A 26,617-nucleotide genomic window follows, 5' to 3' on the forward strand; every position below is an offset into this window, starting at 1 on the left:
ACTGAAATTATGTGTTTATCTTTTTCTGTATATCCTTAAAAACAAAAAGATAAACATTTGTTCATTTTCACAAATTGAAAAGTGAATTAACAAATATTAACTGACTTACCGTGATGATTAGCCTCCTATATTACCCCTTGACATATAGCTTACTTGCACAGAACACATTAATGTAGCTTTCAAATCTTCTTTAAAACGTGTCTGTAAATCCTACAAAAAGCACACCCCATATCCCTCAAAATGTAAGCAACCAAGCTGCATTTTGTGCAAAATAAAGCTAGAGAAACATTAGATACACATCTTGCAAGTGATGTTTTGCCACCTCTGTGTACGTTTAAGCGTCGCCAGCAATAGGGGCCCACTGGGACCCAGGGGTGGATTTATGGGACAGGCTCGGGGGGGGGCATTTGGCTGGTTGGCTGGGGGGGGAGTTTACCGAGTAAAAAAGTTACGACCAAAACATTGCCCAGATCTATTTTGTTGACCCAATATTTGCAATGTCACCAAAAATTAAATGTTTAACTGGCATATATCAATTGTTCTATTAAAAAAAAAGTTGACCTTGGGGGCTTATAGGGAAAGGAAGGAGGGGCGCGGTCGCCCCCCCCCCCCCCCCCCCCCCCCTTCCTTTTCTCCTAAATCTGCCCCTGCTGGGACTGCCAATGCCCGTGTCTACGTGCCGCTTTTTCAAAACGGCCGAAATGCGCAAGACTTTTCCTTCTAGGTTAACACATTGACCCTATGACCTAGCCGGTGCTTTTAACAGTGACAGGTGACCTCCAACGAAGAGAGAAATTGCGCCGCCACCTGTCATCTGTCCCGTGGCGCCTGGAACCCCGGAGGCGGCAAATTGGGCGAGGACCACGGTGAGCTTGGCGAGGGAGGACAGTACCGCCTTCTGCACGTCGGGTGACGGGTGGTCTGCCACCAACAGCAGCTGGGTGAAGCAGTTGTCCAGGAAGGGCACGAAGGCCGGCCCCATGTTCTCCGCCATCTGCCCCAGGGCCAGGCTGGTGTCCTCCTTCTCCTCCAGGTAAGCGTTCTCCACACTGCACCTGCGGTCCACATTCTTTGATCTAGCGGTTGACAAGCTCCTAGGAAGAGCGTGGTTCGAAAACGGTACTTCCCAGTCGCCCGCACGTGAGCAAAGGAGCGTTTTTGAACTACCGTAATACGAATCTCAATAATTGGAACTCGAGGGGGACTAGAAATTTGTTTGAATAAAGCAAAGTTTGAATTACCAGGAGTTTTCTCCCATAGAGGCGCATAGGGTGGGACCTGCGTGTTAGTTTAAATTATCCGCAAGTTTGAATTAATGAGATTTGATTGTATCCCGAGAGATAGCCCACCTAAAATCGAAAGCAAATCGGTCGGAAATGAGGAGTGGGTCTAACTTTCGGCGTGCAATCGAGGAAAGTTGAAAAAAATGCTATGTTTAGATTATGTGTCTCTGCCAAACATGTCATTGTGGTGAGGGGCAATGAAGCAAAGATGAATGTACTTCCCATTCAGCAATGTTCACCTACTTCCCGCCATAGCTAACTAGCCGCATTTGCGTCAAAACCATCCTTGATTCGACCACTATGATTAATAAAAATGGGCTATCTTACGGTATTTAAAAAAAAAAAGGAAAATCTAACCAAATATAGGGGGCAGGTTATCTTTACGGGGTGGGGCGGGCATCTCACGGGATATCGCGGTGTGCTCTTTTTGTGCCAACTCTACGTTCACCATAAAAAACGCAATGGAATCACTTTCGACGGCAGGCAAAGTGCATCCCAACGTTCCACCGGTACTGACCCTTCTGCCCATATGGGTGGACGCGTCACGAAAAGGCGCCAGATGTTCTAGGAAGCTTGCCAACCGGTTGTGACCTGTAGTAAGTTACAGCTCAAGAAGGTAGGGCGAGGGACAGGAAGGCTGGGGAAGAAGCAGACGAAATGCTGGAGAGGAGAGGGGGAAAACTCCTCCCCTCTCCAGCATTCGTCTGATTCCTCCTCCCCGACTTCCCTTTCCCTCGCCCTACCTTCTTGAGTTGCAAAGGTCTATAGCAATGTTGCCTATGCTCGCACACGTAGACGAAGAAGGTTTTTGTGCAACAGGCGTCTACCGGGTGTATAGAGAAAAGAAGTTTGAACTGTTTCGTTTTTTTTACTATGCATTGCCGAATGCTCAGCTTTAGCCCTAACGTAGCACTAGCGGTTTGGACCAGATGCCAAAGTTTCAGAGCTTGCCGATACCCGAGTAAAAACGTTATAAGTGGGGTTCCGTGTGTTCAGAAAACATCAACGAACCCTGAAAATTAGCTCCCGAAACAATTTTATGAAAAATGGGGGAAAATAGAGAAACGCCGAATCGAAGCTGTCCTTGAAAGAAAAAATAAAACAAGCTTCATTGGAGAAAATATTTATCTACAGTTTTATTTTGCGTTAACTTAGAATAGAGCATTCGCTAAACTATCCGAAAGGCTGCTTCTTTTCTTGGAAACCACACCAGAGCATTGCACAGGCCTACTTTTTGAGGCCCGGCCCGGGCCCGCCAACTCTAAATCTTGCCCGATTCGAGCCCGGCCTGGTGAACTCCAGGGCGGCCGAAATGTATGTGAAGGCGGCAAACGCGGACCTATTTCTCTCGGCGGCATGCACACCGTGGTTCGGACAATGCGCTCGACCCGTGCCGGGTGTTCCTTCTGCCGGTGGACGGCGACAGTAGCAATTGGTCGTCGGAAATTTCACTCAACTTGTCAAGTTCGAGCTCGGGCAAGTTCAAGAAGTGACCATTTTGAACGACAGACCGTCTCCGGCAGGTCGCCCCAGAAATGCGACTCCATCTTCAGCTCGTCGATTTTGACCGGGTGCCAAGGAGCTGTTCCTTCTCCTCTGTCGCGGATTTTGAAAACCCATCTGAATCTACCAATGGAATTCACCATTAAAGAGCTACATGCTTAGGCACATGGCTCTTGTATCAGTCAGTTAGCAAGGTAAACATGTTGTTGAATAAGACTATTGAGGCGAAAAAAACAGAGAGAGAGTTGTTCATGTATTGCCTTCGTGTGCTAACGACGGTACAAGTGTGTCCCGTCTGAACACCCAACCCATGCTCGAGGACAATGCGTGCTACCCGGCCTGACCCGAGCTTTCAGGTTGGCCCTGGGCCCATGCAGAGTTCTACCCCATACTTTGTTTCCTTCTCTTATCCGTACAGGGATGTTTTTCAAGTGTTCAGGGTACACTCATGTTCTTTAGGGGCTGGGGAATTCCATGTCCTATTTTCTTCAAAATAGGCCCTGATACACCCCGATTTTTGTCTGACACCGAAAATAAACGCAGAGATGCGCAAAATCCACGGGAAAAAATAAACCCCCAAAAATATTCCCGAATTCGAAGAAAAAAAACCCCCCAAAACACGAAATCCTGCTCAGAGGAGATTTTTGGGAATTTTAGTGAGAAAATGGCACCTGTTCTCTAGTAGTTGGTGCCACTTTCCAAATTAAAATTTCTGAAAATCCCAACTTTTTAATTCGGACCACTAAGGCTCTTGCTGTTATTATTATCACTTAAGTTGAGAGTGAGCATTCGGCAATATGCAGCTATCTTTGTGGTAAAATAATGCCGTAAACTTTTTTTAATTTTTTTTTTACAGATGCTCGGCAGAGTTGCGTCTGAAGTAGCGGCTTAAAGGGGCCATAAAACAATACTGAGTTTTAGTGTTACAAATTTTGCATGAGCAAGCAAGCCCGCCCGCATGCAAAAAGACCAAACGAGACGGAACTTCCTTCGTTACAACATAATTTTAAGTGCCAAGGAACAATGCAAATAAAAAAACGGTGACTTTTCAAAAAAGTGATTTTTAATTTTTTAGTGTTTTATTATCTTTGAACCGTCCTCTTTTGCGTATAAAAAGATCCAGACCGGTTATCATCGCAAAAAGATACGAGTTTGAAGCCCTTCTCGCGATGGTAAACAGTGCAAATATGAGCCATTTTCGAGTGGTTGATTTTTTTTTATCGTGGCGTCGCCCGCCATTGCGTTTATTTCGGCGCATAGGCCTACCCCTTTCACTCCGAAACTGTCATGAATAGTTTCGTATTCTGGTTGTAAATAATAAGAAATAAATTTTTTTCCCCGCTGCAGATGCGCGTCGCCACTGGCCCTTTAAATCACGTGCAGCGACTGTGGCCCTGCCATTGGCCGAAAGCGACGTGCTGAGCGGCGAAGCTTGCTTGCTGTTTTAGCGTTGCACTGCTCCTGAAACCAAGACCAACGTCTTGTTCGATCATCCTGCATCCTTTGCAAAGGACGTCGACCGAAAATGCGACTTTCGAGCTCTGAAGTTTCAGACTACACACAGGTTCAAAGGAAGTCTCAAACAGGGCAAGCGGAAAGCTTCAAAGAAGAGAAGTTCATTCGCGGCACCTAACCCTAACCTTGGTCAGGGCGACCCGGCAACGCTTCCGAGTACGATCGCTCGAGTTTCATCGGCAGCATTGACAAGTTCGTTAGTGCATCGGAAAAGAAGATCAGGATGTTTGAAAACGGAGGGAGAGCTGGAGATGAGCATGCAAGTACTGCGATCTGCGAGATCGACGTGACGAAAGCTTTTATCAGTGGCATGGCATGCTCGACTTGTGGAAAGTGCAAACTCGCCGTCCAGGAATCGGCCATTACGCGTAAGGGACTGGCATCTTTTCTGGAGCTGTGCAATGCAGCGGGGGAATTCTAGTTTTGCGGTCCAGGCTCTGACATTTAGAACTATATTACCACCAAGTTTTGTGCAGTTTGAGTGAGAATTTAGGTATGTCTCATAAAACTAAACTTTCATTTGCGTTTTTCTCAAATTGGTATTTCTGCTTGTTTTCGGAGTTTGTGAACACAATGTTCACCGTTTGCAGTTACTGTATTGCAACCAAATTTTGTACAGGTGTTCCTGGTGATGCAGAGAGTGCACAAACATTGCTAGTTATGTGATTGGCACCACACCATTTTTATAAGAAAAGTGAAACATAAAAAGTGATGACTCATAGTTCACAATTTTTATTTTCTCTCGAGGCATAGATATATTTTTTTCAGGCGGATTTGCACACTCCACTGTTCACAAGGAAGCAACCAGGCTATCTTAGGATGCTTTCTTCTAGTAAATTTTAGAAAAAGGGTGCACAAAAAAGGCATTTCATATGCCTTCATACGACACAGATATTTCACCAAGGCAAATATAAGAAAACTGACTACATATATGACAAGAGGAGCTCAATAGTTCTAACTGTGCAAATTTAGCCTCCAAGCATCAAAATTAAAAAAATATATATATATATATTCTCGGGGAGCATGGGTCCCCTTAAAGGGTAACTGCAAAGAAAAAAAGTTTTTTTTTTTAAACAGCCAAGCATGTCAAAAAACATATTTTCCGCGAGAAAAAACTTTTTTACAGCAATATTTGTTGCGTGAGACTGATTTTAGTTTGCCGCTATTTCGTCCGTTTTAAATCACGCGCCACAAAGTTGATGTTCCGTGACAATTAGCCCCAATTGGCTGCTATACTTCTCATTGGCTAAGAGTTTGATTGACAGCTTAAATCTTGGTTGTTAAACCTTTGTTATATGTTCTAATTTCCTTTTTAAGCTGCATATTTTTATGTTTAAAGTAACCCATGTGATGAGTTATTATTCTTTACAAAAAGTTTACAAGACGGGCACATCCGTTAGGATTCATACCGTAACAAACAAAACCTTCTCCATTCTTTCATAGCCCCTGAAATCTCTGCTCCCGCCTGTCTCGACTACCTCGACTAATCGTTTTGCCGAAGTGATCAGTGTTTCGTGCTGACCCAGGTGCTTGATTAAGACTTTTTGAAGTGAAGTAGTGTGTGTTTAGCAGCTGTCGCAGGTGTTAGTAATAGGAAGTGACGCGGGGTTTTGGCTTTCATTGCGCTGTTTTTTCATTTTCCTCTTTGCTTGCTTAGCGTGCTTTTTTTTTTCTTCTTTCTTTTTTTTTTTCTTGCACTTGCGCGTGCAAATGCAGACTTTTCGGAGATGTCAGATGAGTGATCCCGACAGCGAGCCTTCCAGCAGCCATGTCGCCCCGAAAGGAATGCTATTTGGCTGGAGGCAATCGGGCATTCGCATAGCGACAACTGTGTCCACTTACGTTCTCGTCATGTCGCTCCGGAGGCCGTCAAGATTCGCACCGGGTGCATCGAACGTCCGCGACTAGAAACAGCTGTTACGTAAAAAACCTGCAACAGCCAGGTTATTACATAATAGCTGTCCGCAAAAGCCTTCAAACGTCCGAATTCTGCGTTAGCTGACCGTTTTTTTTTTTCGGCTTCCGAACCATTTTACGTAAAATTGTTTGAATGAATGTGTACTGTTATCGTAAATCTTGGCTTGTGATCGCGGCTTCATAGATTATCGTATTTGTTTTGCTGGAGAGATGCAAACGACGGGCATAACAAAATCGGTTGTACAATCCGCGTACCTTGCAAAAGCACATCCCCAGTCACCTTGCAAAAAGCGCGAAACACGGAGTCCGCACCGTCGCCCTCCCCAATTTCTCAACTTTCAAGTGATCGTACCGTAATAAATGCACAATGCCTCTTCCCAAAATAACAACACTATGTTCACTATGTAAAAAATGGTCTCAGTTCATGCGTCTGTGGGCAGGTAGGAAATCTTGCCCAAATTTATTCACACCGCACGATGAGCGCAACACGTCGCTGTGCAAACGCAGTACAACACGAGGCATAAAACGGCAGATTTAGGACAACAATTTGGAGTCCATTGTTCAATTAAAACGACATAATTTTGTTGAAAACGCCCGCAGCTTTTTACTCATGGTATGCGTCGGGAATCTTCCACACTTTTAGGAACTAAGGAAGATAAAAACGCTCGCTGCATCCTCCCAGACCAGTTTGACTGGATCAGCTGACGACGACGGGACTGAACCCGTTGAACCTCAACCCAACAACCAATTTGCACTCCGTGTTAGTGTGGGTGTCTACTTCCAAGCACCATACCACACACACCATGAACGTTTCAGTTCTCTGTCGCATCGCCGTGTTGCACCAAACAGAACGAGATCGCCGATGTCAACGCAGCGCTGTCGTGAACCTTGGCTTGTGGTTGCACACTCGTGGACCCTGTGACTCCCTTCGCTTTCAAAGCACACACGACGGTTAGGATTGATACTTTGAGCCTTCCGGGAACATCACAGGCACACTTCTCCGGTCACGTCTTCGCTATGTGCTCGCAAACCGCGCAGCTTACAATACCGGCGCCATGTTTAACATGCGTTGTTGACAGATCTTACCGGAAGTCAAGACGCTGCGTCGTTCAACTCGCCAAGTCAAAAGGAAAGAGCAAATCCAAGAGTGAGGGGCAGGGCGTAGTTCTCCACGGGGGTTGAAAGAGCGGAAGTTTCAAATGTGGAGAGGTTCTGATTCCGACTAAATTACGTCCCGTGACGTAAATATTGCTAAAAAAAATTATTTTTTTCGCGGAACATTTGTATTGTGAGATGCTTGTCCCAATTAGGCTGTTTAAAAAAACACTTCTTTTTCCTTGCAGTTACCCTTTAAAGTGGACTATTTCTTGCCGTTTTTCTTTCTCAGAGCCTCCGGAAGGGGTCAGCGCGTCGACATAGTTGGAAGGATCGACCCGTCGTGACAACAGTTCAGTGTGGATTGTAGATGGGACACCAAAACTGCGCAAGTGTTCAACTTAAGCTCGGTTGCTATCGATGCCGCAGCAGACATTTGGGTTGGGACTCAATTTTAATTGCTGCAGTGAGAGGAATAGTCGAATTCCAACATCTGGGGTGCAGCACACGTCCTGGTCTTTGCCAATTGTGGCGCGTGCTTACAATAAACGTTGGTAGCGCATAATTGACACGAGGTCCAGGGATTGCCAGTTGATGGGAGTGAGCACTGCTCATTTTCCTAAAAATATTTTTGTGACTCTTAGAAGGTGCAGACAAAAACTTATGCAAGTTTTGTGGGTCACAGACATCAAGGACACATTCTGAACAGCATTTAGTCGAAGTCGGAAGATTATTTCATGACCCTTTCAAAAGGCGCACATTTCACTGTTCTGACGCAAAGCGAAGGGTCTCCTGAAAATGCCGATCTCGTCAAATACACGTGGCAATTTGCTGTCCAGGACTCAGCAGAAACACTCCCTCACCCCTTGAGCTCGTCGTCGTCGGAGTCTTCTCCGTCGCCTCCGGAATGGATTGCGGCGTCCTCGTCGTCGCTGTCCTCGAGCTCGTCGAACAGAGGGAAGCCGCCGTCACCTGCGCTCGTCTGCAAGCCAAGAAGACGCCTCACACGTCGGTTCGCTGATCGAGTCGCTTAGAGCCACTGACTTAGCTACGTTTCAGGGTAACAACATTTCAGCTTGGTCCTTGAAACACAAAAATTTAATAAAAAAAAAGTTATTAAAAAAAGTTTTTTTGTCCCATAAGTTTTAACATGCATTGTAAGTACTACACTTATGGAGTGCACATTTATATAGTTATATCAATTCAAACTTTTATACCCAGGCTGTTTGTAAACATTTTATGAAAAGTTCTTTCCGCTTTCTCAGAATTCCTTCTTTCCGTCAAAACAGAAAGTTTTGTCCATGGCATCTTAGAATCTAGAACTTGGCACTGAATACTCTTTTAGGGTTGAAACCTCGTAAATCAGAGGGTGCAGCAAGACTACTATTTCTTCAATTGTTAACTAGAGAGACAATAAACTTTATTGAAACTGGTCCGCCAGTTTTCCTTCAAGGCGAGATGGGGGAAAATGGGATTAACCCGTTTCGTCCCACCCTCCGTCGATGAAAAGTTTTTCATTGGCAAAGACTTTAATGACTCATTCCTAATTATCAGCAAAAAAATTTCAACTAGTGGGGATAATGTTTTTTTAGAACGATGCTAAAATCATAACAACGGCTTTGATGTACTTTCTAGTGTTTAGAACACGCAGACATAATTTGTGCCATATTATTTTATGGGGATATTGCAAGAAACATGGACATAAAGAAGCATTTGTGATAAAGTCGGTTTTCTTGAAAGCTATAATAGATGGGAAAAATTTAGCTCCCATTTGTGCTGAAATGGCAGAAAAATGTGAAATACCTGCCAGTTATCTGGAGCTTTGTTCAAAATCGCAGGAAATGCTCTTCTGTCTTCCAGAAACGTAAAAGCAATTCGCAACAGAGGCAAGACAATGTCTGCCCGAGCCTTCCAACCCCATACCTAAAGGATTGTGAAATCACATTTTCTAACCGTAACAATCGCCAATGGCACCTGCCCTGCACCGAGCACCAAAATGACAGTGCCCAGAAGAAAACCAGAAAATGAAGAGCTGATATTCTAGATGTAGCTTGTTAGGTGGGTCTAGTATCACCCACAGACAAGGACCAAACTGCCGAAGGTCGTCCCAGCAAGGCGAGAAAGCATTTGATAAGGCTTTGCTTTGCTAAAAAGATTGAAAAATAAAAATGCCTCAATCGGTACCGCCTTGAGGGCACAGCCGAATTAAAGCCAATTCAAATAAAAATGAATCGGATCGTATGATCAAGTGGGAATTTTCAGGAAAAGCCAATTGGAGTTAAGTGGGGATAAATGAGGCGAGAAAGCAGGGAAGTTTGCGAGAATGGGTGGGACGACTGCAGACAGCTGCAACACTGTTTGTGTCCTTGAACGGAGGAGGATGCGTCTGAGTCGCCAAATGCTTTACGGTGACAGATGTTGGTGGGATGCTTTCCGGTTCCGCGCAGTCGACCGCGCTCCATATTGATGCAGGCCATTTTCGACACTCCGCCAAAACATTCTGCGGGCTGCTGATAACAAGATAACAAGCAAGCGAGATTGCACGCATGGTCATGGACGGTAGCAAGATAACATACATGGTCAGCCAAAATGTCCCCGCTGGGCAACCAGCAGTGCAATGGCATAGGTGCCCTCATGACCCAGAAGTAGCACAAAGAATGATTCTCGCCAGATATGCGGATAAAACTGCCTTGGAATTTTACAACGCATCCCGCATCAGAAAGCAAGGGGCAAGCAAGAGCATTAGTGCCTCATCAACGCACCTGACAGATTTACAAATTTCCTTTTCTAGATGAATAGCCAGAAAGATGGTATTAACAGTGTGTGTTTGTTTCAATAAACCTTCATTTGAGAGTGTACTACCGTCTCATTTACTTCCTTGTCCTTGTCTATTCGGCACTTTTCATTTGGCATGCACAACCATTCGTGCCGAAGTGACGTACGAAGACACGCTCCCCTCTTCAGCAGAGAGCTGAAATGCCCTCTACTTAACACACCCCCATTGGTTCGAAGACCCAACGAAATTTTCGTCCAGCGCGTTACTCGGCTTAATACGAAGTGGCTACGCGGACTCCGTCGTGCGCGCTCGCACCTTTACCGCTTGTCCAGTCCATCTGCTCCAGAACGACAGCTTAGCGCATGGAGGTAGGAAGCTTCTGGAGGCAACACAAAGGCACCAGAGGTGAAGCCAGAAGTGTGGAGGGACACGCCCCCAACGACGACCAAAAACCAAGGGGTGCTATTGGACGAAAAAGAAAGCTGACATGGCACCAACCAAAACACTTCCACCTTGACCTCTGGTGGCCTCACGTCGCCTCCAGAAGCTTCCTACCTCCGTGCATTAGCAGCTCCGACGACGCACCTTGGCTGTCGCCGTCTTTCACCTTACGGGTTGCCCAAGTGTTTATTTGTTTCTTGCCATTTCGGGAACGCTTTTGATGCATAGGCGGAATGCGGAAGGCGAGTCGTCTGCTTCTTGAGCAAGAGTTGCGGTGACGTCCGAACTACACAGAGCTCCGATTGGCTTTGATTGAAAGGACAGTGGGCGCATACCTTGATGCTAGATGCGTGGAGGTCTACCCAATTTTTTTTTTTATTTTCAATCAGCCAATAAGAGTATAACATATCGACATCATCGCAACCCATGCGCAAAAAGCAGACGAACTTGCACTCCGCATGGAATGCTAAACGCACCGGTCGGATAGGCATCCCGGGCACCATGGTACCATGTTCTGTATTGTCTGCCCGACCACGAGAAGTGATCCAATCAAACTTTCGGGTTGGCTAATGTTTTCCGGGCAAGCCAATCAAACTTTCTATCTGGTTAACTTTTGGTTACTAACACAAGGGTGGCTCATGCCGTTCATTACGAACCGAAAACCCCGACCACGAGTCTCGCACACGTTTCACGGCCCGTTTAGTGTGCTCTCCAGCGGATGGTGACATTACCCCCTTCAGGTTCTGCTACTATTTGAATTTTCACCAAAGAAGCTAATGTTTTCACCAAAAAAAAAAAAGTAACATCTGCAAATGTGAGGAGAGGCTCACCTCAAGGTGGAGGTCAGCTTTAGCCAACCTCAGCATTGAGGCGGAGGTCGTCACGCAAATCAATTCAATCATTGTGCGAATCAGCTATTTGCATAACAATTGAACTGAACGTCCACTCGGTCTCCAGATGCTGTTTGTTATTTTCCACTTCCCTGAATGTTTCCAACAGTACTATGCAGTGAACAACTACTCAATGGACCCATCAGAAAGAGGGAAATTTATAGCGAGAGCTCCAAACAACATCTGCTAGATTATAAATAAAGTTTTAAAGTAGAGTTTAAAAAAAACAAAAAAACCTCATGGCCATGCTGATGCCGGGAGAAGACAAAAATGGGAGCTCTGAACAGCCGGTACATTACGATAGTCCGGAGGGTGGTAACCACGCTGGTTTTTGCTAGTGTTTTCTACGCCAAGAAGCCCAGAATCTTTCTGCGAAACAGCAATGCTGCCCTATCTGCCAGCTCCAGTTTGATTTGACTGAACAGTCGCCGTATTGTAACCGTTGATTTCAAGACCACAACGTGGTTCTGAAATGAAGCCTGGGAAGTTGCGCTACTCTGAGGACATTTGGTGACTCTAGATTAAAAAACAAGGAGGCGCTGGCCGACTTACCACGACTCCTTCGGTTGACTGAAGCGACGTGAACATGTGTTCGAGAAGTGGCCCCATGTACGGCGACATGTCTGCCTTGAGCACCAGGGACAGGGAGGCAAACAGGCCATACCTGAAGGGTTGCCAACTTACAGTTACAACAAAGAACATTGGAAATGTTACAAAGAAAAAACGAAACGAAAACTGGGAATTGGATGAAGACCGGCAGGTTCAAAAGATTGGCGGCTCTTCTTTGATCGATCGATCAAACCATCTCATGCGGAACTGCAATGTAAGCGAAATGGCGGGTTGTCATGACGTTTGAATATTGGCATGCTTTCATTAATTACATCAAGCAATGGGGTTACTTAGATCCAATAACGCTGTTGACACCGTGATGGTAGGTAACGCCACTTCGCACCGCGAGTTACGTGACGTCAAGTCACGTGATATGCCACGTGCGCCATGCATGAATGGGAAATTCTAGCCGCGTCCCTTAGAATGCGAGAAAAAGGCACAACTTTTCCATCGTAAACTACGACGAGTGTGGAGAGGTCACTCACGTGCTACGGCGCAAGTCGGGGTCGTCCACCGCTTCCAAGAGTCGTAGACCCAGCTGGGCGCACTCTGGGGCCATGGGCCGGAAGTGCACTTCCCCTATTGTCTTGGCGAGGCAGCCCAGCGTATCTGTAAATGGCCCAGGTAGGCAAAGCTCGAACCTTTTGCAAGCTTTCTTCTCTCTTTTCCACAGTCAATGGACATCTAAACCATGGGTCCTCAGCCCATAAACTCCTCGAGTACCCCTGGGGAATCCCCCAAAGTCCCAAATTTTTTTGCCCACCCCTACCTTGAAGCAAAAGGTTTCTCCATTTTAAGGGTTATATTACCATATCTGAGCCATCCATTAAAGGGGAGCTGAAACACTCTAAACAAAAATGAGATAGAGGTTGATTCTAGAGTAGTTTTATCCCGTGAATCTGAATATGACAATTGTTTCCCCCGAAGATGTAACTGAATGCGAGAAAACGCGAAAAACCTCCAACCAGCCGTGACGTCATAAGAGGATCTTTCGGCCGCCGAGTGCGTGTCGCTCGAGGGCCACGCGTGCAATCGCAAGCTTGCCAGGTATATTCCCCCACACTGGCACCAGTCGTGACGTCGTTTTCTGCCCTTCTTAAAAATAGCAGGGGTGCGCGTGCATAGCTTTGACAAGCGCTCATGAGGCGCGGGAGCGTAGATCCCGAAAACTCCTTTTGTGATGTCATGCTCCCAGAAGGAGGGCCTTAAGCGGTACTTCAAAAATGATTTTCTGCAGCCTCTATGCACCAAATTAAAAAATAATTTCGATATTTGAGATTTTGGGGGTCAAATGAAGGTAATTAAAGTGTGTTTCCTCAAATACAAGACCGCTTCAGCTTCCCTTCAATCAATAGCTTTGGGCCAAACACTCCCCTGGTATGTCCATTATTGTCTACATGGTCTGTTGGTTCCTGTACTGCTGTGTTGTAACCATGATGAGACCGGGTTCCTTGGCTTTCAATCGAGACGGAGAGTACCTACCGTAGAATACTGCGCATCCGCCCATTCCACATTAAGCGCCCATATAAAAATTTCTAAGATATAAAAAAATATGCACGGTACATTTATATGTAAAATTGATAACCGGGCAAGTGCCCATCCCCCATTTTTTCATGATTATCTTTAAATTTTGAGTGGGCGCTTCCCTGGTATTTTACGGTAGTTCCTCGAGATTGCGAAGCTTGAGAACCCCAGACAACTGCAAGAAAATTCACTTGCCCAAAGCCTGTGTCCTGAGGATGGAGTCCTGTTCCGACTGATGCTCCGTCAGGTACCCCTTGAGATGTTCGATGATCCGCGGGAAGTACGGCAGCATCGCTTCCTTTGTGGCGTTGGCTGTTTGGAGCAGAGATGCTCGGTCACCTCGGAGATTCCCAAGACCGTTACATGTTGCACGCATTATATATGCCACGTGGATAAATATATGTGCAAGTTATAGTCACGTGCGTTATATGTGTACAAAGCCATATCAAATTATAACCATGTTATAGTCACATGGATTATGTACGTGCAAGGGTGCATCAAAGACTAGCATTCTTTAGAAGGCATCTTAGATATGCAAATAGAGATGTATGATTAACTGCATGTGAATCTTATGTGCATCCGATATTCGAATATGCGAGTTGCCTGTAGGATATCTACAGGAAACACCAGGTCACACAAATAGAAACAACAGAGGACCTTGCATTACAATTTTTTTTCTTTGAATATATAGGCATACGAAATCCGTTACCGCAATGAGAAGTGAGGTGCGGTCCGATCATCTAGAAAACGAAAGAAAACTTTCCAGACTCAAAAAATTATACATTATAGCGAACAGGGTGACAAAAATTGATCCCAAAACATATATTTTACCTTCAGCATCCCGCCCTCAAGGGATGAGCAACACTAAAGCAACTAAAGCCCGTATCAATACAAGAATGATGCTTCCAAATATTAATTTTTTTGTAGAACAATAATGAAGTAGAACGTCCTGCCCGAAGAGATTGTCAGTTGTCCCAGCCTTGAGCTATTTGCAACCCAGTTGAATGATTCTTTCGTTAAATGATGGATGTAAAAGCATGCGCTGGAAACTCCAAACTTCTTAGCATGCTTAAACTGTATGACGTGTTTGTTGTGTATTTATCCTGTGTTCTTTTTTTCCCCTCTTCTGCATAGATCAAAAAGTCTGCAGTATTGTAAATAAATAAACTAATAGACCACAGAAAACATAAGTTTCTGCAGGCGGCCCAAACTAACAAGATATGCTAATCAAGATTGTATTCTGGGCAACAATAAATCTAAAAGTGTCAGCTATATTTCACCAAATGCAACTCCAGAAAATCAGGTTGTAAGCGACTGATGGTAAACGACCGATGCTAAGCGACCGCAACCGTACCCAGCTTCACTAACGCCAACAGACCCCTACCAACGCTGTGTCAAACAATCCAAGTGACAAGGTCATAAGCAGCCAGAAAGAAAAGCTTGACATAATTGAATCCAGCAAATCTGTATACGACTGATACTGGCATTGACAAAGACGTCGGCACGAAGAGGTTGAATTCGGCCTCACCTGCGGCCCCGACGCAGCTGATGGCTAGTTCCTTGGCCCTGTGCGACGGCAGTGTAAGGAACAGCAGGATCTGCTCCATCAGCGTGGGCAGGTACGGGACTAGTCCTTCCTCTGCAAGACATCGTCGGGGTCTCGACGTCTGTCTTCCCTCCCGGAGCACGTCGTCCGGACACCGAAAGAAACGAAACCAGGCCTACCCAAGTTCTCGCAGAAGGTCTCGAGGGCATAGAACGTCTTCGAGAGGTTGGGCACGTTCTTGCCGAGTTGGCCCATCTGCTGGGCCATCTGGGTCAGCTGGACCAGGAGGATGGGCATCACGTCGCCGGCAAACTTGTTGATGTCCGGCTGCAAGGTACCACCGGGGCTATTTGTCATCTTCAGCACCACGAGGATACTTCTAATTATCATCATCATCCTCAACTGTCATAAAACGGTTGGAGCTGGTACAGTAGCTGACAGGGCGAGAACGGTAGAGCATCTGTTCTGGATGCTCGGACTTCAGCACATACTCGTTGCCGTCTGCCGTGCCTTGGCTATGCCTGCCCGCTGAAGACTCGAGAGATGACATACAAAGCTCGCGCTGGAGGTGGGACAACTGATGGGCCTCCCTGATGGCAAATTCCACCGGCTGTTTTGGAACACGCCGGGATCAGTAGACCAGATCCCAGATGGAGCACGCAATCCGAACGAAGTTGCTCCGCCTCCGTACCCCAGTGCAACGTGACCACTCTTCTGGGATCGGCGGATGTCTTCCCGTCGTTCACCTTCCCGAGAATCATCTTCCCCGGAATCCCCTTCCCACAGTCCCAGATCTCAAAGCATATGTTTTCGCAATCGTGGCGTTAATAACTCATGCCCAACGAACGAGCGAAGTTAATCATAATGTGAAGATACGCGTAGATAAGCGACGTGCATCAGCATAGCCCACCCACCTCTTCATTTGAATACTCATGAACGGTGCCCAACTACGTCTCGATTTTCGGCCACTTCTGCTGAGGTCCGAAGAGGCGGTCGAATTCATGTGAGACATGCAAGCAATCCTCGTCCTCGCTGCTTCTCAAGCCGCTTCCACTGGAGAAGCTGCTCGAACAACTTGATGACGACTTCGCAAACAGCCGTTACGAATTCTTCCGAGGTGAGATTGCGAGATGCCCAACGAGAAAGAAAGTCACGTGTGCGCGCCGAGGGCCGACCAGGCTGGCTTTCGGTCTAATAGACGCTGAAATCGGCGGAGCAACTTTTCTTGGATTCGGATTGAGATCTGGAGGGAGCTGATCCAAAACGATGAGTGGAACTTTTTCCTCTCGATCCCGATCACCCAGTGAAATAGGCAGGCTCCGGGAAAGTCGAACCCAGCGCACTCCAAAACGACCCGTGGAATTTGCCATAACGTTCTAATCGTGTCAGGGACCATAGGAAGAACCACCTGGAAGCCTAAGAGTGGCAGCCAGCAGCTCGTTGAAAGATTTAGTAAGATGATTTGACGAGCCAGGAGGTTCCTCGTCAAATCATCGTCGCCATTAGATCTGGTGCACGAGGCCCGTTATACTACCAGGTGTATCAAGTAGAGCTTGCTACGCTATATCCAATGTCTCAAGGTCCGATACGGAACTTCCATGGTGAATGAGACACCATAGACTCGCTGTGTTGAACCAGCAATATCTGCTTTAACACAAAGCTGCCATCATAGCTGCTGTATCAAGCCTGAAGCGTTGAGTTCCATTATGTTGCATCCGTCGCTTCAGGCTTAACTATGTTCAGCTGCTTTATAAAACAAAGCTGCCACGATGTGCCCTTCAATCCTGATAGCTCTATGACATTAGCTCCTCTTGAAATTGTGCAGCCCAGAGGCATGCCAAAGATGTCCAAGTCGCAAAGATTTCATAATTAGGCTCTAATTGCTTCACGGTGAGCGGTGAAAGGATTACCTTCATGACCAAAACCACAAGCGACAGGACCTTCTAAACGTACGTACTAACCAGCAGGACCTTCTAAACGTACAAGTTGCGAGCACTACACTCCGTTTCGCCTTGCAATCTACCGCGACAGACACCACGAGCAACCGGAGGTTAGGCGGAGTGAGGCCCAGAGCTCGAAGCCACGGGGCACACGTGGAGCTCTGAATCGGCCGACGTGGCTCGTGACATTTGTCGCGGTGCACCGTGAGGCGAAACGGAGTGGTGTCCCCATTAACAAGCCGGCCCCCTTCAAGAACTTCGGCGTCACGAAGAGAGGCGCCAAAACGCACCTGCAAATAGTCGGCAAACTCTCCCAGGGCAAAGAGGGCAGCGTTCTTCACGTGCGGATTCTCATGACCAATTCCCTGGCAGATGACTTGCAGAAAAGTCTGCAGGTACCTAGAAAAATCCTGGTGTGAGTGAACACTGCAAACACTCGGACAAGTCTGCTCCGACTAACTCCTCTCCCCGACATGCAGGCGTGTCGGCGAAAATGAAAAGAAAAATCCAAGAGGCCGAGATGAAAATCGAGTGGTCCCGAGTTAATCACAGCGATGCGATGGCTGCGACGAGTCACGGCGGAGTTGTTCAGCGTCGACGTCGCATTCACGCACCGTGGGGTGCATTAACAAAAACGCTCGGAGCAAAATAAGACGTCTGACCATTTTGTTACGAATGCTTTTGTTTGTTTTTTTTGTTCCGGAGCTCGTGAAAGCGCGTCCCTCGGCACGAGCTCTTGGCCTTGACTGTAATTGCATTTTTTTTTTTTTTTTTAGAGGGTGCATGCAATGGGTGTTGGGTACAAAAAATTCCCAAATTTAAAGCAATTTGTTAACGCCATGGCATAGCTCAGCGGAAAATCCTCCGTTTCGCATGCGGCGGACCCAGGTTCAGTTCCCGCGGGCTGTGGGCAATCTTTTCGAGGATTCGGCAACACCGACGACAAATCCCCTACATCGCCAACTACAACATCAACTAGTACTGTAACATCAACAACGGACGTCATTTCCAGCAGTGGGAAAAGCCCAAAACAGCTGTCACCGTAAAAAAGCGTCTCACTTTTCTCGGATGGCCTCCGAGCAGCCCTCCGCGATGACCGCCATGGCCAGGTAGGCCGCCTTCTTGTGCAGCGGGTTGTCGCTCGTCAAGTACTTCTCCACGTGTTGAGACTGGGCGTCGTCGGACAAAAGCATCCCCGGTTAGTCGACACTGACGTCGATTCGAGCACATTCTTACCAATGGGGGAATCAGCTTCTCTGGTGGAAGGTGCAGGGCCATTGTGTCGACGAGCTGCAAAGACGTCGCCGGGTTAGAAAAGTCTGTCAAGGTGCAACAAAACTGTCCTTCGTGCTGACTTCGCCTTAAGACCCACAATTAACGGGAGTGCCTCGGGACGCAGGCCGAAACTACTTACTGCATTTTCGCCGGTGTTTAGGTCGCGAATTCTTTCCCCGAGTTTCTGCCAGTGTGCCTTATAAAACGGTGTGACTTGCATGTGTTTATCATTATAAGTATGAAGAACCTTAACTGTGCAAACTTGCTGCGGGGGTTATATTTCTTATTCGATTCACTGGCAAGAAAATTGAAACTGGCTCACACTGCCCCATATATTGTAATCATAATATATGTGTGCGAGCTTATCAATGTGATTTCACTGCCCTGACCGTAAAAACATAGAACTGTGACTTAGAGACTGAAAGATACAATGTCTTCAGAAAACAAGAGCATTAGGTGAATGGTGCTCATGTTAACAAGAGCTAACTGTACAGTGCGCTCATCTGACAAATATAATATGCGAGCGGTGGCCAAAACATATCACCGCCGCCCAACGACGACAATAATGGTGTTGCAGAGAATAAAGCGTTTCTCCCCGAGACCATTACCATTTCCCAATACAAGTTGCTTGACCTCCTAGTTTTTCTCCTACGTACGAACCATAAATTACTGTATTGTTGTCAAGCGCCTTATCGACCACACATGACGTGCAAGTTAGTCAGGCTTTCTATATTGATGGATGACGTGCAAGGCTTTCTATATTGATGGACATAGCAGTTTCTCAAAAAAGCAAACTCACTGCAAACCCAACAAAATAAAAGTCAAAAGGCAACATTTTATAAAATTAATTACCTAAGCAAACATCAGTCATCGCGTCCGTACTGGGAGCATTAACACTAAAAAAGAACACCGACGTGAGCTGCCAGACTGCGCCACTAGGTGGCGCAGGCAGTCTATCCGGCTGACGCTTAGCGTTATATTTAAGGCTAAGGAAGTACCCCAGCAGTTCCTTCAAAGTCCCCGATATGCCTAAAAATTGCCAAAACACACCAACAAACATCGCTGAAATAGCAACTCAAATATTTGGCCAAAATGATTTTTTTTTGCAAAGTTACTGAATTTACAATTTTGGTCCTCATTCAAAGTGAAAGTCTCTACTGGCAACAATGAAAAAGTGACGTCATGGGAAGGCAGGGGCCTTCCCATGACGTCTTTGGGCTGTAGACTTTGTTCCCAACTGATTACAAACAGTTTCATGGGGTCAAATGAACGCTTTAGAAGGTTGTTCCAGCTCCTGCCCAGCAGCACGAAACAAATGCTCGGCAGTCCATTATCAGACTGCCCGCTCGACCCACAAGCCTGCCTTCCCCCGACGTCATGGCATTGAAAAGCGCGGGTATATATCAATCTTGGCTTTGGCGTTATTTTCATCTGCTGATTTCATAACTATTCCGAATTTCGCTATACTAAATAGCATACCGGAAGGAGTAAAGGCCGGCAATATCGAAAATACAGTTAGTTAGGGTAGCTCAAAAATCACCGCAGTACCTCTTTTAAGCATTGTCGGTTTAAACCGATTAAAGAGCGATAAAATTACAAATGCAAAAATTTTACCCCGGCGTAATGAACGCCCGCCCCAAATATGTGTCCATTCTCCGGGGAAAAAAATGTGTTCATTATGCGAGTAAATACAGTACACCAAAAATATATATATATAAAAAAGATTTTAAGAATTATTTTTGTATTAGCCGCACCCCCCTTTCTCCGAGGGGCGCCAACCGCTTCCGCACTGTTGTGCACGCCTTGCGTCTGCATCATCTTCACCCCGCCGTGCACGCACCTCTGCTCGAACTTTTCGCCGTGTTATGAAGCGCAAAAAAGAAAGATTACAGGGGTAAAACTTCGGAAAGCTGTCCTTTTGATGGTTTTCATATTATCCACGGTCGCCTTCTGGCCATGTGACAACAGCTGCTGTGAAATTAGACAGTCAGGTTTCCAACCAGCACCGTTAAGCTTCGCGAATGTTTCGTCTTGCTAGTTTGGTTTATGCAGGCCCACACACGCAGCGGGCAAGTACTTTCGAACTGTCACATTTCAATCTGGATGAGCATCGTACCGGCGTGCGGTCGTGTATCACTACTGCGTGATGCATGTTAAAGACCCCAGGCTAGCGGTTGTACTGCACTGGCTAAATTTCTCATCTACAGCTGGGAGACTCGTCGCCCGTTGAGGCAGACCAAGTTCTAGACTGTATAAACACACACACACCCCAATTTTTTTTTTTTTTTTTTTAAGCTGTCATTTATGCCTTGGAGTGCAGCACACATGAAACGGGTCGCGAATTAAGCGTCGACAAGACCTGCGCACGGTGCTGGACAAAGCCTAGGGTCCAGAGCAGGCTCACTTGCACGCTGCAGCGGCTTGACGCCGTAATCGAAACGGGCGTTGAGGTGAAAGTCTACGAAATAAATGGTTAAAGCGAACCCTGAAACGGTGCTAACTGGATGGCTCAAAAGAGCAACTCACTGATGACACCAGTCAGAACCAAACGCCGAGGATGCCGCAGGTTACAACGATCCGAGACCGAAACAAAGGCGCAAAGACCACTGCGTGCGATTGCAAGTATGTCCGTTTTTCTATGCACATTCAATAACTACTTTGCTTTTATCCGTGTACGGGCTGCACCTAAATTAGCACCAAAATTTGAAGGGAAAAAAAAAGTGAAACCCTTACGAGCGTTTATACGCCGAAAAAACGCCAAAAACAACCGTTCAAAATAAAAACAAAAAAAAAGTATGCCGAATTTTTAAAAAAATAAGAGCCGAAAATGCTGAACTTTAATTACATTTAGCTGCAGAACACACTGTACATTTTCACAAAATTAATGCCACTTCATCCCCTCATTCAGCGTCCGAGATTAAACAAATAACAAGAAGCAGGCCCAGGAAGGACCAAGGTTGTCTGAACGACGAGCAGACTTGCCTGCGCTGCACTGGCCGAAGGCGTCTGCGACAGGTCGTCGTCTTCGTCGTCATCCTCGTCTGCGTCCAGGTCGTTGTCGGTCACTTCCGCCATGATTGGAAACAGGATGTCCAACAGCTCGGGGATCAGCTTGTGCTTCACGATCGTCTGCGCGGATCAGCAACAAGCATATGCTATAGTATATATAGGTGTGAGAGGTGTGAGAGGACCACTTGGACAGACACCAAAAGAGCCAAGATAGAGCGAAGACCTCTGCAACGGGTCACGTCCAGGACAGAGAAGCTGCTGCTGCCGTACTCATTTTGTTTGCGTGATGTTTGCTATCAGCTTTTTCCACCTTTAACCTCAGTAGTCAGCTTCAGCTCTGAGCTTTTGTGGGCTTTGATAGAGCCAGGTGCCGATAGTCATTGGCTTAACTTGGGAGCGAAAAATACCAGAGTAATATCTCGTACAGCGGGGCCGTTCCCGCGCTGCGGCTTCCTTGTTGTACTCCGGCGCAAGCGGGAGAAGCTTCCAAAAATGTGAGTTTGATGATGTACGCTATGCATAAAGCTGTAGCCTTTTTTTGCTTCCCTCCACTTTTGAATAGAAGAAATCTCCCCAAAGTGGTTTTTCGCAAACAAACTAAAAGTATTAGCATTTTATTTCAACAATGTTAACAACAGTGAACTCTAATGAGCCAAGAACACTCTTAGAACAAATTGCTGTTGCAGCATTCCTATAGCATAATTTATACGCCTTAGAAAAGGCAAATGAAACACCAGGCAAGGAGTTAACTACTCCACCCTTGAAACGTCTCGTCCAACTTACGGGCTCATCATCTAAGCTACGAAGTCGTCAGTTTGTTAGATACTAGACCTATTCAATGGCTCATTCAGATGCCTCTCACACAAAACAGTGGTTCAATTTCTGCAACTTTCACGAGTTGAAGATAGGGCCTCTAAATTGAGGAGAGCTCATATTCGGTGTGGAATTATTAATGCCTTGCCCGGGTGCCACCTACCACTTGCTTCTATATTTTCTCTCAATAGGGTATACCGGGTGTTTGAGCGAAGACTTTAAAAAATTCCTACCAAAAGGGTGGATGAAAAAAAAAAAAAAAATCCCTGGCAATGCGAAATTGCGGACGATAACAATATTATCTGCATTTTCACAATGCCAGCCTTGTACTCGCTGAACGAGCAGAAATTTTAGTGCCCCCCCCCACTGCTTCACACGCACTTTAAATCTTCCTAAAATCGACTGATTTAGAGGTTTCTGATGACACTCAGCAAGTTTCTAATTGGAACCATATCTGTACTTTTACTAATTAAAATTGAAAAGATAACTAGCAAGGTTTAGTTAATTACCTGACTAAGTGTGTTTTTTTTTTGCAACACCTGATGTCTGCCGGGGCTAACAATTTGTTCCTGAAAAGATTTTCTTTTTCCTTCTCAATCATTCTACTGGTAGGAGTTTCTAAAGTCTTCCCTGAAACACCCGGTACATTTGCTTTTTAAAACTCCCAAACAGCGGCCTGTCTCCTCGCATTCGTACGCCCTCACAACTATCTTCCCGAAAGTGTCCCAAACGTATGACAGAAACAAAACCAAAGCTCGAGTGACCCGTGTCCATTTCCCCCGCCCCCAGAGTCTCTCCCCCCCCCCCCTCACCTTCTTCTTCACATTCACCATCCAACTGATGAGGCACAGGCAGCGCACACGCAGGGCACTGTCCCGCTTCGTGTCACTCGCAACCTGCAATGCCAACCACTCGTTTGACCCAGAATCGACCCAGAACCCAGCACAACCAACAGCGGAGCCGAAGAGAACGGGTATCGCTTGAAACAACACACTAGGCTAACAGTTTGCTAGCCGTACCCAGCATACAGTTTAAGGGAACAAGTGTCTTGGAGCTTTCTCCCTTATTTTTTTTTGGACAAAACCCATCGAAGTAGCACAGGCTCGTTCAGATTTTAGTGCCAATCTCAAATATCTGGGAATTTTTGCTAGTCAGTGGGTTAGTTCTCAGGATAATTATAACTACCCACCTTTGTTTCCAAAAGCAAAAGGGTAAAAACATTTTTTTTTAAAATCAAACATATGGTTAGATACTACAAAACATGAATAATGCATTCTCGGAAGCATTTTTTTAGATTGAACCATTTAGTCGGTGACAGCTCAAGAACGAAGTGGACGCTCGTCCCACACCTTTCTGCTTCGGTGGAGCGAACGATGGAGAGGAGGTCATTTCCTCTTCTGTGTTCGCACTACTAAAGTGGGAAGAGGTGGGAGGGGCTTCCACTTCGTTCTTGACCAGTCACCGACTATAGTAACTTTACAACACACTGGTGTTCAGTGTTCGATGTGTGGCTACCAAGCAATAAAACAATAGTTCAGTTTAAAATATTCCTACACCTAGTGTGTATTGAAAAATCTGCCCCCAATATTCTATACTTCGCACATATTGTAAAAATTTTTTTATATTTTTAGATGACCTAGATGCTGACATATCCCTTCTAAAAATTTGCAGAGTTCAAAATATGTGTTTTTGAGAAAGTGTGATTTTAGCATCAACTTCAATGCAATTTCAGTCTGCATAGATATTATAAACAAAAGTGATGTTACAGCTTAAATACAGTAGAACCTTGTTGATATGTTCCCGGTTGATACGTTTTCCCGGCTGTTACGTTTACGAGCGCTGGTCCCGTTTAACTCCCATAGAGATACATGTACTAGTTTCCCATCTGTTATGTCTGATTTCCCGGTTGCTACGTCCAAAAGCTGCCCCTTGGCGCCCCCGAGTCCGCGCTCCTGAGCTGCACGCAGCGCATTTTCGGTCTTCTGTTGGAAATGCATGCCTTGGTAAGCCTCTCGGCCTCTCAGCTGGATTCCTCAAATTATCTAGTTGAATCCCAATCCGTTCGAATCCATAGCGGCTAGCGAGCGAGCGATGACACGATCGGAGTCCGCTTAGTATAGCTCAACCAGCTCAAAGATTTTGAAGTTTTAACGCACTAGTCTCTAGCGCGTGTTTTAGTTCTTGGATCTTAACAGATTCGTTCCTGTCGGACGTTTTGATGGAACTGATGGCAACGCGGCGGGCTCAGTGTGACGCCCGTTTCGACTTCACGAGTGGAGCAAGAGCTGAGAAAAACTTGATCACTGCTCGACGTGAATGAGTGCAGTTGTCAGAAATCGTGCTGGAAACGATTTCTAGCAAAATAAAGGTACCGTCTCATTTCTTTATTAGCCTCACGCAACATTCGTGGTTCTATTTTCCCCACTGAGCAATATGAAAAGTTGCCCCTCGAGGTAGCAATCATAGTCGCGCTGTAATCGGGTAGATTGACTGCTAGTTCTAAACAACTGTGCCAAAAAAGGATGCCCAGCTATATGGTAACTAACTTGGTAGTTCTCTGAACCCCCAAAAGTCATCCTGGAGTAAACCCCAGTGTAAGGGTTGCTTGCCATCACATCTGTAGCCCCACCAACAGCGTTATCGGTTGTTACGTTTTCCCGGATAATATGTTTTTTTTTCCGCGGTCCCCTGAAAAACGTATTAACGAGGTTCTACTATTAATCTGCAAAAATAAGAAACTTGGCAGATAAAAAAAGAAATAGATTTTAAAATAGCCATTTCCCCCAACAAAGAAAGTTTTAAGAAACTGTGTACCTCGTTGAACGTGCGCAACTAGATTGTGACAGTAAAACACTTAGTGTGCGCCCGTATCCCAATAATCGCCCTACCCACCCATTTCAAAACGAACGGAAGAAACCCCAAGAAACGTATCGAGAAACTTCAGACATCTAAATCCACATTGCTAAGAAGGTGCTCCATATCAGCTGCTTCTCCAAGCCCCCCGGTGCAAAGCAACGGAAGCCCACCCCATTGTGCGCCCCTTCTGCATTTTTGCTCTTGGGCCTATAGCAGGCACCCATTTCCTAGTTCTTTAAGATTACTCTCCAAATTTTAAGTGGGCACTTGCTCGGTATTTCACGACACATTCGAAGATTTTTTATAATAGTAATTCGTGCAACTCAGTGACCGACAGGGATCTGCCTGCACCCGTACCGGGACTAGAGCCGACACAACCGAGAGGCTTGAACTGGGTCTCAAAACATCCAGCGATAATGAAGGTTTCGTGGGAGACCTATCACGTGCAGGTGTCATATGTCACGCTCCGTTTCCCCTTTCGACCTATTGCAACGGATGCTGCAAGCCACCAAAGCCAGGCCACCGGAGTGCGTCGCGTGACCTTCCGGCCGCCGAGCCGACAGCCAAGGCGCAAGTCGCGTGTGGAATGATGGATTGTCTAAAGCAATTCGTAAGATTCGTCGTGGCCCGTCATAAGGCGAGACGAAGTACGCAAGCCACGTCGCCTTACGGTGGACTGCGGCAGACGTCAAAAGCCGTTGGATTTGATCCTGTGTCACGCGAGCATTGGGCAACCTTCCGGAGCGGTGCAGCGACACGCGAGATGCGAAGTCGCATGATACATTTACGACAAGGATCGTTTCTTAGCATCTACCGAGGTTCATCGTAAGGTGAAACGGAGTATGGAAGAGTACAACTTCTTGTAGGGCAAGACACAAACAAAGCAGTGGCACCCAAACATATGGCAAACACAGTCTACGTTAGTTCCAGTGAGAAAATTCGGACCGCCGTTAATTTCTCGCCGTACTAAGCCATAGAGGCGTGTCTCGGCGCTTCCTATGAGTTGGCTGCGGCTCCGAGGAAGGGCCGAGGCGGCGGCGTGGCAACGGCGGCCGTCGAGGGAATCGGGAGGACTCACATCCAGGCACAGCTTGATCAGCGGCTTGATGTGGGGCAGCAGGATGGCGACTTCGGAATCGAGGAGTTCGTCAAACAACTCCATCGCGTCCATAGCTTTGTCCTGAGAGAAGCCAAGTGCGAGGACGCCGTTATGACGGTTGACACACGACAGGCAAGGGCATGCCCAATTATATCTTCGAAATCGCGAGAAAGACACTATCGCAATATCTCTAGAGATGATTCGCCCCCATAAAAATGACATACACACATAGAAAAATTACCATATTTACTCGCACAATGAACGCACTCGCGTAATGAAAGCACCCCCAAGTCGACTCTCAAAATTTCGACTTTTTTTTTTTTTCACTCGCATATTAAACGCACCCCCAACTCGGACGTCAAAATTTTGACCCCCTCCCCCCACGGTCGCAAAATGAACACACTTTTCTATCCTAGTGCAGCGAGGTCGCGAATGCATGGGAAGCGTGGGCGAACAAAACGCCGCGTTAAAAAAATTAAAAAAAGATCCAACGGAAGCAAGAAAAAAAAAACATAGAGAGGAGCTT

The 26,617-nt window shown here is 46.3% G+C and overlaps 1 protein-coding gene across 1 annotated transcript in view; it reads right to left on the reverse strand.

The window, feature by feature from the left end:
* LOC8033031 (importin-4) overlaps positions 1–26,617 on the reverse strand; it is an 81,188-nt gene that overhangs the window by 38,568 nt on the left and 16,003 nt on the right. The window contains exons 9-21 of the mRNA XM_042286908.1: positions 26,071–26,172; positions 22,949–23,032; positions 21,297–21,443; positions 18,276–18,329; positions 18,099–18,208; positions 17,330–17,438; positions 15,279–15,426; positions 15,082–15,192; positions 13,749–13,865; positions 12,515–12,638; positions 11,973–12,084; positions 8,177–8,295; positions 836–1,055 (exon numbers count right to left, since the gene is read on the reverse strand). Of these exons, the coding sequence (XP_042142842.1) occupies positions 836–1,055; positions 8,177–8,295; positions 11,973–12,084; positions 12,515–12,638; positions 13,749–13,865; positions 15,082–15,192; positions 15,279–15,426; positions 17,330–17,438; positions 18,099–18,208; positions 18,276–18,329; positions 21,297–21,443; positions 22,949–23,032; positions 26,071–26,172 (1,557 nt within the window). The remainder of the gene's footprint in view (positions 1–835; positions 1,056–8,176; positions 8,296–11,972; positions 12,085–12,514; positions 12,639–13,748; positions 13,866–15,081; positions 15,193–15,278; positions 15,427–17,329; positions 17,439–18,098; positions 18,209–18,275; positions 18,330–21,296; positions 21,444–22,948; positions 23,033–26,070; positions 26,173–26,617) is intronic.

Source organism: Ixodes scapularis, unplaced genomic scaffold, assembly GCF_016920785.2.
Source record: "Ixodes scapularis isolate PalLabHiFi unplaced genomic scaffold, ASM1692078v2 PGA_scaffold8__174_contigs__length_109621045, whole genome shotgun sequence".
Taxonomy (NCBI): domain Eukaryota; kingdom Metazoa; phylum Arthropoda; class Arachnida; order Ixodida; family Ixodidae; genus Ixodes; species Ixodes scapularis.